The following is a 13045-nucleotide window of genomic DNA, read 5'->3' as shown; positions in this document are numbered from 1 at the left end:
AAAAATAAGCACTGAATCAGACTTCTACTTCACATGAGTTTTCTTAAAGAACTTTGAGTCACAAATTTAATGAAACATCTTCATTTTGCTTTCTTTAGTTCACCACTTTGATTTCACTGTTTATTCCATACTTCATGGTATATTGAATTAGCTGTTTTTCTTCAATGTTTCAATAATGTTTTCCTATTGTTTCAGGAAATAATGCATCTCTACTTTCTTTCCCCATACATATTGTTTCCCCATACTGTTGTCGCCTGGCACAGGGAAACAGGAATAAGACATGTAAAAAGATATTCTTTCACCTCCCTTGTCCTTGCAGGGATGCTGCAGGCAAATACCTGCTGCTCCCAGGAAACAACCTTGTGGATTGGTTTATGAATATTATAGTTGAGCAAATTTCAGTTGTGGAAGGAATGCATTAGCAGATAACACTATATTTTTGGATGTGAGTCAGCATAAGGCCAATGTACGCTATGGCTCATCAGAATTACTCTACTCTTGATACATTTCTCCCTTCTGTTTGAAAGGGGAAATTGTGAGCAGCGTTTTTCCAGCATTGCTCCCACCTCCTTGCTGCCTTCTTCCCCTCAGCAAATACTGTGTCCCACGACGTATGCACACACAGGGACTTGCACGTGGACACTGGCAGTCTGCAGCACAGCAGTGATGCCGCACGGCTCGGTTACAGATGTCCCTGCAGAAACCATCTGGCTCTTGGCTGAATTAATGCCTTTCTGACCCTGATCTGCTGTGTCCCCTGGAGTTTATTTTCGCTATCTCGCAAGAGCTGAAAATGAACCGCAAGCATTTTAAGACCTTACATAGCACTTTCCTTTTTTTTTTGCCTCCCTATGCATTTACTTACTTTCCACTATCCAAACAAATTTGTGCCTATAATAAGCCTCGGGCCCTCCGTTAGCATGAATCACCGGTGCTCATTACTTCAAACTTTTAGAGGGAAAAAAAAAAAAACCTCTCTAACAAGTAGGTATCCTAACAGCATTGTAACTCTTGACAGGATATAATGTATTAGGGATGTCCTGGACGTATTTCAAGTAATGTTTAACCAGCAGCGCAGGTGTAAGTGACAGAAGCATGTGCTACAGGTGTTATTCAAGGGGCAGGTGTACTAAATCCATTCAGTAAATTCACTAAATTTTACAGAGATGCTGGGAAGACTTTGGACAGCTTCTCTTCCTTGAGGGAAGTGAGACCAGTGCTTGTTTGCTGTTGCCTCTGTTTCTGACAGGAACCTTGTTCATCTGGTAGCAGTGGAGTTGGTTGGGCTGAGATTCCTAAACATTAGGAAGAAGTTTTTCACTTTGAGGGTGGTGAGGCACTGGAACAGGTTGCCCAGAGAGGTTGTTGAGGCCCCATCCCTGGAGGTGTTCAAGGCCAGGCTGGACGTGGCCTTGAGCAACCCGGTCTAGTGGGAGGTGTCCCTGCCCGTGGCAGGGGGGTTGGAACTCGATGATCTTCAAGGTCCTTTCCAACCTAAACCATTCTATGATTCTATGAGATGCCTTCGCCTGAGAGGGAGATGGCGCATGGAGCTGGACTGAAAGGAGCAACAGGCCTGTTACACAGCGACTCCCTTAGGAGTCACTCCATCGCCTTATTTACCGTTGTGGGTTTTATTCCCCTGCAACAACAGACATTTTTATTCTAAATAACAGACTGAAAAAGCATAGCGCGGACGAAGCCGACGAACGCGGCCGCCCCGCACCCACTTCGCAGCTCCCCGGTAGCGCCGCGACCCGCGCCGGCCCGCAAGATGGCGGCCGGTCGCGCCGCCGCAGAACTACGTTTCCCGTCGTGCAGCGGGGCCCGGGCGGCCGGAACCTCGCGCTTCCCCGCCGTGTTGCTCACGGAGCTGGAGCCGCCTCTCTGCGCGAGGCCGAGCGACGCCGCTGGGCGGGGCCTGGGCTCGGCGCGCTCGTTGCGCGCCGCGCCCCGCCGGAAGTGGCGTTGTGCCTGGCCTGGTGCGGCGGTGGGCGGTAGGTGCGGGGCTGGGTGGGCCGCGGGCGGCCGGCCGGCCGGTGAGAGCCCTCCCGCGGGCAGGGCGGCCGGTCACCCTTCTCCCCTTCCCGCCTTCCCTCTGGGAGTGGGGGGAGGCCCCGGGCTCCGCTCGCCGACCGGGTTCGCCCGCAGGTTGGGTGGTCGCGGCCTCCCTTCCCAGGTCGCAGCTCATTAGCGGGCGCGGGGGGCGCGGGCCGGGCTGTAACGGAGCCCTGCGGAGAGCCCGGTGGTCGGCCGGGGCTGGGCGCCCTGAGCCTGTGAGCAGGACCTCGGCATCGCCTGCTGCGGCCTGGCCGCCGGGTCTCGCGGCTGGCTGTGGCGAGTGGTCGCGGCGGTGGTGCTGGTGAACTCCCGGCTGCCGTTTTATAGCTTTTATCTCCTACGTCAGGTGCTGTGTAACCTTAAAACATCTGACTAGGTTTTGGGGGGGAGAGGGGGGGGGAACCTGTTTGTTTTGTTTTAAGAAGTTACGCTAGTATAGCTTTAAAGAACAAATTAAAAGTGCAGATTCCTGCACCGTATGCAGTAGATAGTGTTTGATTATCTTCTGTGTGTTATAGATGAGATGTTTTTCATATGCTGACCTCCACCTTGGATTGTCTCATTGCTGCACATTCAGAACTTCGTAAAAAGTAGGAAGTCAAGATGAAGAGCAGGGTGACGCAAGTAAATGTAAGTCTTCTTGAACCTAAATTGTGGGGGTTGTTTGTTACCTTATTACCGCTGATTAAGTTTGCAGTTGATGTTCTGTTAAATAAAACTCCCTGAACGTAGAGCAAACAGTATCCATAATTGACAGCTGTTTACAAGAGAAGTCAGGGAGTTACTGTTGTCCGAACAATGGAGATTCTGAACATTATTAGCATGTAATAATAAAGTAACTGGTGAAAAGTGACTGAATGAATGGTGGTCCAACAATGAATGTAAGCATGTGGAGGAATGGAGAAAAGAGGTGTTGAAAAACTATGTGATGTTAGAATGAAAAGACAAAGAGGCAGGAAGTAGCAGTTAATGTGGCAACTGTATTTCTTACTGTGAAAGTTAAAGCTTTCCTTTTTAAAAGCTTTGTGGTAGGTTTCTGAGTGGGTGGGAATGATTTTTAGGAATGCAAGAGGAAGAGATTTGGTTTAAAATTACTCTTCAAAAATGATGGTTTAGAAATCCCATGTTTATAAAGTACACTAAATTTGGACAAGTTAGCAGAGCAATACTCTTCTGATATGCTGTCTCAAATGTATGGTATTTCTCTGCCTGTGTTTCTTGAGTTCAACCCTGCAAAGGCTTGGTCACTCTTTTGGCTCCAATTTTTCTGACTGAAGTGGATTTTAATAGGGGTCCTGGAGGGATAGTTTGATATCTTCTCACCCAAACTGGTAGTTGTGGTAGTGCTCCCTCATCTGTCAAAATAAGCCAGTTAGCAAAAGCGCACCACTTGGACACTTTCTGTTAATAATTTTGATCAAAATGTACAAGGAGGAAGACTAACTTGTGGCAGAAAGCCTGGTCACGAAGAGTTGAGGGTGAGAAGTTCTTCAGCAAACATAGCTCCTTTTACAAGGAGACATGAGAACTGCCAAATACAGAGGCATGTGTAACATTGTTTTGTTTCTGTGACCACTTGTCTTTTTGGGTCTGCTTGGGCAAAGGTAGGTGTTGTAGAACTGGTAAGAATGGATCATTGTAAAAAGACCCATCTTTCCCTGTCTGCTAAATGTTATTCAAATACAGTAACTGTTCTTCATTTTTCAGAGATTTTTATTACCAGTTTCTTGGAAGCTTAGGATACAATTTTGCATTCTATTTTGGGGGGAAAAAAACCAACAACTTAAGGACTTTTTAAAAACTTGAATGATTTAATTGATCTGCTATATGATATAGTCCCACAAATAAGTATTGAAAGGGGAAGAAAACTATGGTGAAAACACAGGAATTTCTTGTACTAGCTTTGCCATCGAAGATAAAGTTACTCTGGAATTAAATTCTCAGATGGATATTCTTTTGTAGGGATGCATACTCCAGTAATGATGCGATGCATTTGTTTTGTACCACTGTCTTGGTTCAGGCAAGATAATACTGGGAATAACTTTAACACAGTGTTAGAAACGTACCCAGGAGAAGACTATATTCTAGGATATGTTACAGTGCTGTCAAAAATATACATACGTATATTTACAGGTGTACGCACCAATTTGAGTGATAGCAAGTCAGCCTGTTGATAGGATGATGCTCGTAATTGCTGTGTTGCTGTTATTTCTTTAGGAAGCCTCAGTCAGCGTTGATTTTACTTGCACAGCTCATTGTAAACACTACACTTGCCATTTATTAAGGATATTTTTCTTTCCAAATAAGTTTTTGGAGATCATTAGGTATAACTGTCTGGGGTCTGCTTATGAAGGAGGTGCTGTTGTATTTTACTACCTAACAGTTTTAACTGGTTCTTTGGTGGGGCAAAAACTAGTGTGCCAGCATGTTAATGGATAGAATGCCACTTCAACAAATGAGATGAGTATTTCTGCAAAAAGTTCTGCCAAGATGTGTAAGCACATCCTTGTGTTGAGTTTCTTTGTCAAGATGAAGCATTACCTATTTCATAGCTGATAAATAGCTGATAACATGAGATTGTAGTTCTGAAAAAATCATAAAATTTTAAGGGAAGAGAGGACCCTTACAATGAAAGTATAGAGGTCATAAAAGCTGCTGCTTAGCTGTACCAAAGTAGTTTTGAAACACCTTGATGAGGTCAATGTCTTCCTATGCGTGTTGTAGATGCTGTCATACTCCAATTTTTGTGTATGACTCCATAATTCTATATCTCATGGTTCAGATCACAGAATTTGCTGTGAACTATGTAAGTGTTAATCATTTAATCCTATAAACTTAGATTTAAAAATATCTAGAATTAAATTTGCTTCCAGGAGCTGTCAAGGGGAACAGCGTAACTTGGATACTTATAATGTATGAAGCTAGGAATGCCTCATGAAAATAAATCATGGTTAGTAAAAAGGAAGGTAAGGGAAAATTATGCAATAAAGGGGATCTTTAGCATAGAGGAAAGACTCTTCAAACAAGAACTAAATTCTTTTAGTGGTATTGCATGTTATGTAACAAAGTGTAAAATGGCATATGGAAGAAAGAAGCAGGAAAAGCAGACTGAAGGTCCATCTATTCTAGGCCCCAGCAGTAATTAATAGCAGATGGCTTGAAAAGTTTAGGAACAGGGCAACTATAAAAGTACTCGCCCACATACTTTCCCAGTCTCTGTCTATTTGCAGCTTTGTGAGCCAGATAATTTCTTTGGTAACCCATATGAATTTTTCTTCAGTGTTTGTCCAGTCTCTTGAACCCATGTAAGCATTTGGCATCTGCAGTATCCTCTAGCAGGGAGTCCAGCTGCTTAACTACTTGTTAGAACCATCTCCCCTTGTCGTAACTGACTGCCATTAGCTTTATTTGAAGGAGTATGTATCCGAAGATATGGAACGCTTTGGTCTCAAGATATGGGTGCTCACAGTAATTAACATATAATGTTGGAGCGTGATTTTTTTCTTTCTATTTTCTTAAAGCATGGTTCCAGTTATGAAAGGAAGGAAAACTACAGTTCACGCCACAGAAGTTTGTCTCCAGAGGACAGGTAGAACGATTGATTTTTGTATTCTACAATTCTGTGCATGTATAGCTCATGTTGTGACTTAAGTTAAAAAATAAAATAAGGTTCTGTTTGTTTTTATATAATTACCATAACTGAGCAGTGATAAATAAGTGTAGATTTAATAAAATACTTGAAAGGCAATATAGCAGTAATTAAATAGATGAAAACTAAATCTTTAAAAAATCCTTAGCATTCGGTTAAATTGTCATGAGACTTGAAAATGGAAATTAGGTGCCAGCTTTTTGGTTGGACTTGCACATTGCTGATACCACAACTGTCACTTTAAAGCAAGATTGTTGATGCCAGCAGGAGGTGGAGAAACATAACTCGAAGTGCAATCTACCAAGACATGAGATGAACTGTTACCAGTTTACTGTTTTCTACCTTATATTGGAATGAAACCTCTTGTACTAAACACAATATCGTTTTTTTCTGGTAGTGTCAATTCTGTTTTATGATACACAGCAAAAGTTGGTGAAACGAATGCATGTTTTCCGAGGAGTGCATGATGCTGAATTTATCTTTGGTATTTGATGTTATTGCCATTTAGCATTTAATTTTAAGTCCTAGGAGAAGCATCCTTTTACAGTGCTTCTCTTGACTTTTGATTATTTTATTTATTTTTTTTTTTTGCTGACAACAAATCATTATAAAAGGGGCATCTTCTCTTTGAATGATACATATATGGAAACTCAGGTTGCAGAATTGGGACAGTTGATATATATGTAACATGGTTTGGCAAGTAGATATTAGTGGCATTGCTTTTCTAAGCCTATTACTAAGAATTTTGTGTCTTGGGTTGCAAATAGGGATATAGAGCATGACAGGTCTCCATCTCCCAGAAAGAGAAGGTACTCCGATGATAGCAGATATGAGCAGGAATATTCAAGAAGGGAATACTATGATGACAGAACTTCAGAAGGAAGGTGAGAATCAAGCCCTGTCTTAATCAGTAATAAAATACTCATTTCAAAGAATAAAATGTGAAAACTTTTCACGGACCCTCGGGTGTTTTGTTGGTTTGTTTTTTGGTTTAGAAGGATGGAAAGGGGGAGAGACAGACACTATGAGAAATGGGAGGAGAGGGAATCTGATAGAAGGAAGCAGAGAAGATATTCATCACCTGATCGTAGGAGTCCAGAGAGGTCGGCAGTCCAGAACTCACTTGCTCAAGATGAGGCCACTTCAAAGAAGAAGAAAGAAGAAGTGGATCCAATCCTTACTCGCACAGGTGGTGCGTATATTCCACCTGCCAAGCTCAGGATGATGCAAGAGCAAATCACTGATAAAAATAGGTGAGTTGAAAGTAATATATTAGAATTTTTACTGAAAAGCAAAACAGTAAAGGGTTTCTGTGAATGTTGGTGAAAATGGAATATCTTTTGAGGGCTGCGATCGTTCTTTTGAAAGTATATTTTTGTCAGAAGAAAGGTAAAAGATTATGACTGTACCTGCTTCTGCTGCAAAGTGTAAACGGAAGAGTGGGATACAGAGCATGACCAGAGATTTTGTGGAATTTCTTAGAAAACCGAACATACTGGGTTATACTGTATCTGTGGAGAATTACATTTTGGTATAACGTGTTGGTTCAGTGATTTCCTAGCAGTTAAATGAGTAATTGTGAGCTAGTCTTCATATTTATGCAGTGAATATTTTCTTACCTCTTTTACTTGTAACAACTTACATTTGTGTTTTCACATATATATGTGTATATATATGTGAAAATTCACTTGGTGCTACCTCGAATTTATGCATTAATAATTTACGATACCTTTGTAATAGCTTGGCATATCAGAGGATGAGTTGGGAAGCCTTGAAGAAGTCAATCAATGGCCTGGTCAATAAAGTGAATGTTTCTAACATAGAAAATATCATTCATGAGCTCCTTCAGGAAAACATTGTTCGGGGAAGGTAAGTGTTAGTATTTTAAAATGTTTTTTTTTTTTTTTTTTTTTCTTTTCTGCTAATGTGCATACTGTTCATGTGTCCATCACTGTCTGTAGTGTATGGATGCTGGTCAGATTTTAAAATTAGCCTTTAGGCTATATAGGCCTATGCAGATTAGTCCCCTGCTTGGAGTGGAGGAGAGGTTGTATCCTTGGAGGAAGAAGAGTGCAACAGATGCTATATGTTTCCTTTTTTCTTAAAGGTTTTACCTTTAAGGAGTGACTTACAGGTGTCTCTGTCTATTTGCTTTTGTATTCTGGGATTTTTTTCTGCAGGACAAATAATATTTGTAGCCAGTATTTAGCAAAACAAATTTTATTACAGTTATCTGGCTGGGTTCTCTTATTCTTTTAATGTAGAGAAATTATTATGCTATTTGAGCTCAGTACTAGGTCATGGTGACTGTGCAAGTACTGTGTGATGACTTTCCTTGCTTTAATTTTGATGTCAATACATGTTAAATATGCTAGTCTAAAGGAGTTTGGTTTCTTAGATTGACTACCATTTAAACAAACAAAACCAAACCACCACCAACAAAAAACCTTCTGAACAAAATATCCAGAAATAATTCTGTTGCGTTTCAAACAGGTAGGAACACTTCTTCTGTGTTCTGCCAATTTAATCACTGTTATTTGAGGATGTTATAGCTAAGGAATGTGTTACTTTCATGTATGTCATGCCTGATGGGAAGATCAGAATGCTGCAAATAGCATAAAAATAACAGAAGAGAATTAAGTGACATCTAGAGAGTGAGCAAGTAGTCCCCAAATGTGATTTCTGTCAAAAAAACCCAAACAAACCCAAACCAACAACAAAACCCAAAACAAAGTCTTGAACAGTCTGTTGTTGAACTGTTTTCTACTTGCCTGCATTTCATGTCCCCGAAACCTAATTTTCATACAAGCGGTAATATTTTAGTTTAAAAATGAGCTTATTGAATGTTTTTAGGATACACTTGTCTGGAAGCTTTTGAGTGTGGCTTATAAGCTTATGAATTTCAAAATAACATAGATGGAAAATGACACCATTTTCTTCTTCTTACAGTTAATTTTGGCTTCCAAATTTCCACAAAGATGCATACAAAAGTAATGACATGAAGTATTACCCAGCTGTAAAGTGCTTTTCTGAGTTTTCTAACTAGATGGTAAATTGGATCTGAACCAGACCAGTTTCAGTTAGTAAGCAAGAATTAACTAATAGTTTCAAAGTGAAATACTCTATTTCTGTGCACTAGTATGAAATGAGTGCTATTTCATTTGACAACTCCAGAATAAGTAGGAATAAGGTCCTTATGCGGTTTGTATTTGGTACCATGTAGGAGTTTTTTTGGAAGATTTTAATACACCACAGAGAAGATGAAGTTAGGTACCAGTGTGCACTTTGAAGATTCACGATTGGAGGGCTTCCCCTCCTTTCCCTATTTGTAATGGAGTAATACAGCAACAATCAAATTCTATGTGCTAAAGCATTAGAAAAAGCAAAGCTGAGAGGGGAGAGGAAAAAAAAGTCTCAGATTCTTGCCAGACTTCAGTCTTAATATAAATGTAAGAGACACCTGTAGTACAATAAAAGAACTAGTATCTCATGAGCCCTGTGTTTACATTCATTTAGGCTCTAAGTACTAGTCTTTTATAATCAGTTGTCAGTTCCAAAATAGTTATTTGAAAATACGTCATTTCATTCGGGAAAAGCATTGAAAAGCCTTTCTTTGCCCATTCTGATTTTACTGAACATTCAGTTTTGTTACCTGTAGGTAGATCTTTATTGTTATGGACCTTTTATGGAAATATAACTTCTATTTCTTAGAAGTTTGTTTTCCTTGTTTTAAGTTATCATTTTACTGGAACACAATTCTGTGTTTTTCATCAATAGTTGCAGAGCAGATTATGTTTTTGGTCACAAACAAGGTTTTGTTTTTTCAACTGAGGAAAATAAACAGCACAATCATACAAATTTCAAAGCTAAGAAGAGCCTGTGTTGAAGTTAAAAAGGGATAATTGCAGGATACAAGATGAAGGATTTTTACATGCTTATTTTCAAATGTAATTCTAATAGGAACAATATTTAATGAAAGAGAAGGTATCGGTTTAAGAAATCCTTGACTCAGACAAATTTGGGCAACTTATTTTGCAAAGCTCCATTTATGGTATGATAAACAACAGTTTGAAAGTGACCATCTGGTATCTTCTGACTATTCGATCTGTACAGTACTATTTTATGTGATGTGTACTGAATAAAAACATCGAGTTCTATTACCAGAAAAATCTTAAACCTACATATTTTTACAGGGGATTGCTGTCTAGATCCATTTTGCAAGCTCAGAGTGCCTCTCCAATTTTTACCCATGTTTATGCAGCCCTTGTGGCAATTATCAATTCAAAGTTTCCAAATATTGGTGAATTGATTCTCAAGAGGTTGATACTGAATTTTCGCAAAGGATATCGCAGAAATGATAAGGTATGTAAAATATGAAGAAGCAACATGCTGAAACTTGCAATTCTGCTATGGTAACCTTGTTTCCAGTGTGTTCAAATTATGTATTTCAAAGAAATACAATGAAGACCCGTGGGTCGGTACCTGTCAATAGTACCTTAAGTATAGTAGTAGTAAAGTATAATGAAAGCTTGACAACCTGTTCTCGGTTGGTACTGTGATAGTTTGGTTGGGTTTTTTGTTGTTTTTTTTTTTTTGTTTTTTTGTTTTTTTAAAGTCTATGGCCCTAATTGTGAACAGCTACCAGTATCCTGAAATAGTTTTGTGACTTAATTTGATTGCAAGAGGCACGTATCTTAGTAAGTAAACTTTTTCTTCCATATAGGATGTGTTAAAATCTATTTTATTTCTTTTGCAGCAACTCTGTCTAACATCTTCAAAGTTTGTTGCACATTTGATGAATCAGAACGTGGTATGTTACTTCATGTTTCTACTTAATCCAAACGTATATGGCTATTTCTTTAGTTTCAAGACAGCAGTAGCCTAAGTGAAGATGTTCTCCCTGTTCTAACGGTTACTGAAAATCTGTGTTCAGGTTTCCTTTTAATACCTGCTCTGAGTTGTTAGGACCTTTCTAGAAAAGACATTGGTAATTTCTTACGCAATTATCATCACTTGCCATTGCACTTATACTCCAGAGATTCCCCAGACTTCGTAAATATGTTTGGGCTAGTATTCAGACAAATCTCGATGCAAAACAAGCTTCATCTGAGGCTCTGTCCTACAGATATTAAACAGTTTTCTTACAACACTGTCATCTGACTTAAAACATCCGCATAGCAGAATTAGACTTAGTTGCATCTAAATCAAATTTGTATTCAGCCCTATGCCACTTTTCTTATGTGTTAGAAATCAGGATACTTCAATTTAAATAGTGTCAAGAAGCAGTGTTTCAGGAATACACTGGGAACATACAGCATTTTGGTAAAGACGAAACTAATCTGAGATGTGACATTTGCTTATATGCCTGATCTTGGAAGACCCTATTTCATTGTAGACACAATGCACTTAGAACTTCCTGTAATGTAAAGGCTGTTTTACTTGCTTCTCAGAAATGCATTCTATATTTTTTCTTAATGGCAAAATGTTTTTCATTGCTTAGTTGTTCATCTCAATAGCATAGTCACACACTCTCTACAAAGTTGGTGTAAATACAGGTGGTAAAATTGTATTTGAAATTTCGAGTTCCTCTTAATTAGCTTTGTCCCACTACAGTTGCCTTGTGCGTGTGATCAAACTAGTGTGGTATAGTATCCTCAAAGGCTGGGCTGCTCCGTCAAGTAAATAACTGTAATAATAGTGTAACATTGTAGATTTTAATCCTTTACTGATATTCTTTCTGTAGGCTCATGAGGTTTTATGTTTGGAAATGCTCACTTTGCTTCTTGAGAGGCCTACTGATGACAGTATTGAAGTAGCAATTGGATTTATTAAAGAGAGTGGGCTCAAATTAACAGAAGTTTCTCCTAGAGGTATTAATGGTAAGTATAATTAGCCAGAACATTTGTCTCTTTGGTGTTTGTATTAGTACATCTTTTTCATATTTACATTTCTGCCTTTTTCCAAAGCAATCTTTGACCGTCTTCGACACATTCTGCATGAATCTAAAATTGATATGCGTGTTCAGTATATGATAGAAGTCATGTTTGCTGTACGGAAGGATGGCTTCAAGGATCATCCAATCATTCCAGAGGGATTAGATCTAGTGGAAGAGGAGGATCAGTTTACTCACATGTTGCCATTAGAAGATGACTACAACCCAGAGGATGTTCTTAGTAAGTTAGAAACGGAAGATAATTCTATGACTACTTTCGCCATGAAAACAAATTTAAGACTAAATATTTATTGTTTTCTTCATTTTGTGTTTTTAAATAAAGATTCTCTTTTATTCTAAAGATGTTTTCAAGATGGATCCGAACTTCATGGAAAATGAAGAGAAATACAAGATGCTGAAGAAAGGTAGGGGAGTGTGTGTATACAAATTTTATATATAATATTTATATATTTACATACTTACAGGACATTTAATTATCAAACTATTGTTACCAACCTGTATTATTTAACAGTGGGTGATATTTGTGTCCCAGATAACAGTCTTTCTGTTCATCACAGACCTTTCCAATGTATTCCTGCTATTTTGTTCAGTATTGTTTCTCCAGCTACATTTTAATTTGGTTATGACATACCTATTTTTTTGGCTGTGCCACATTGTCCACCTGAGAGACCCTTTCGCTCTTAGGTGTTGAATCAAGTTTTTTTGGTAATGAAACTACTGTGTTCTATATTCCTTTAATCTGGGATACTGCTCTTTCAGAAATTCTTGATGAAGGTGACAGTGAATCTGAAGGAGATCAAGAGGCTGGAAGTAGCGACGAAGATGAAGAAGATGAAGAGGAAGATGAAGATGGTAAGTGTATGACTGGGACCTTACTAGTGATTGATCGACTGTAGGTGAAGCAGGAAAGAAAAGCTTAACTGGTTACACGTTTTGTGAAACTAAGAATGTTCAAATGTTAAAGGATGTTTTCATCTTAAATTATTCTCAGATCTGAGTGTTTACTAGCAAATAGCATAAAAGTAATGGTCTAAAAGGAAGCATTCAGCACAGGCAGAAAATGAAAAGCAACTTGGCCTCATTGTTCTTGACCATATCGGTTTTGTGCAAGAAAAGCACTACAAACATCAGATATTAAAAATAAGGAACATGAAAACAGTCCCTTAAAAACTAACAAAGACAACCTTTCTGAACACTTTCTAGTGCTCGGTCATATTTTTAAGTCACTTTCAAAATCAGAATGGGCTTTCTTACAAATGTGTTTATATCCTCTATATCCCACTTAGTTCAGTTCAGTCCAGTCCCCTGTCTTGATCTTCATTGGAAGCAGTCAGTGTTTACATGTTTTCAAAGAATGTATTTGATTCCCAGGAAAAAAAATT

General features: G+C 39.0%; 1 protein-coding gene across 1 annotated transcript in view; it reads left to right on the top strand.

The window, feature by feature from the left end:
* The first annotated feature begins 2635 nt into the window (after window positions 1–2635).
* The window catches only part of CWC22 (CWC22 spliceosome associated protein homolog), a 34731-nt gene continuing 24321 nt past the window's right edge, over window positions 2636–13045 (top strand). Inside the window, exons 1-11 of the mRNA XM_082483728.1 lie at window positions 2636–2691; window positions 5583–5650; window positions 6478–6594; window positions 6706–6963; window positions 7451–7579; window positions 9904–10072; window positions 10467–10520; window positions 11454–11589; window positions 11677–11883; window positions 12005–12067; window positions 12423–12515. Coding sequence (XP_082339854.1) covers window positions 2665–2691; window positions 5583–5650; window positions 6478–6594; window positions 6706–6963; window positions 7451–7579; window positions 9904–10072; window positions 10467–10520; window positions 11454–11589; window positions 11677–11883; window positions 12005–12067; window positions 12423–12515 — 1321 coding nt within the window. The 5' untranslated portion in view covers window positions 2636–2664. The remainder of the gene's footprint in view (window positions 2692–5582; window positions 5651–6477; window positions 6595–6705; window positions 6964–7450; window positions 7580–9903; window positions 10073–10466; window positions 10521–11453; window positions 11590–11676; window positions 11884–12004; window positions 12068–12422; window positions 12516–13045) is intronic.

This window comes from Vanellus vanellus (assembly GCF_965231255.1).
Source record: "Vanellus vanellus genome assembly, chromosome: 5".
Lineage (NCBI taxonomy): Eukaryota > Metazoa > Chordata > Aves > Charadriiformes > Charadriidae > Vanellus > Vanellus vanellus.
Note: the sequence above shows the minus strand (reverse complement) of the source record. Positions and strands in the feature narration are given on the sequence as shown.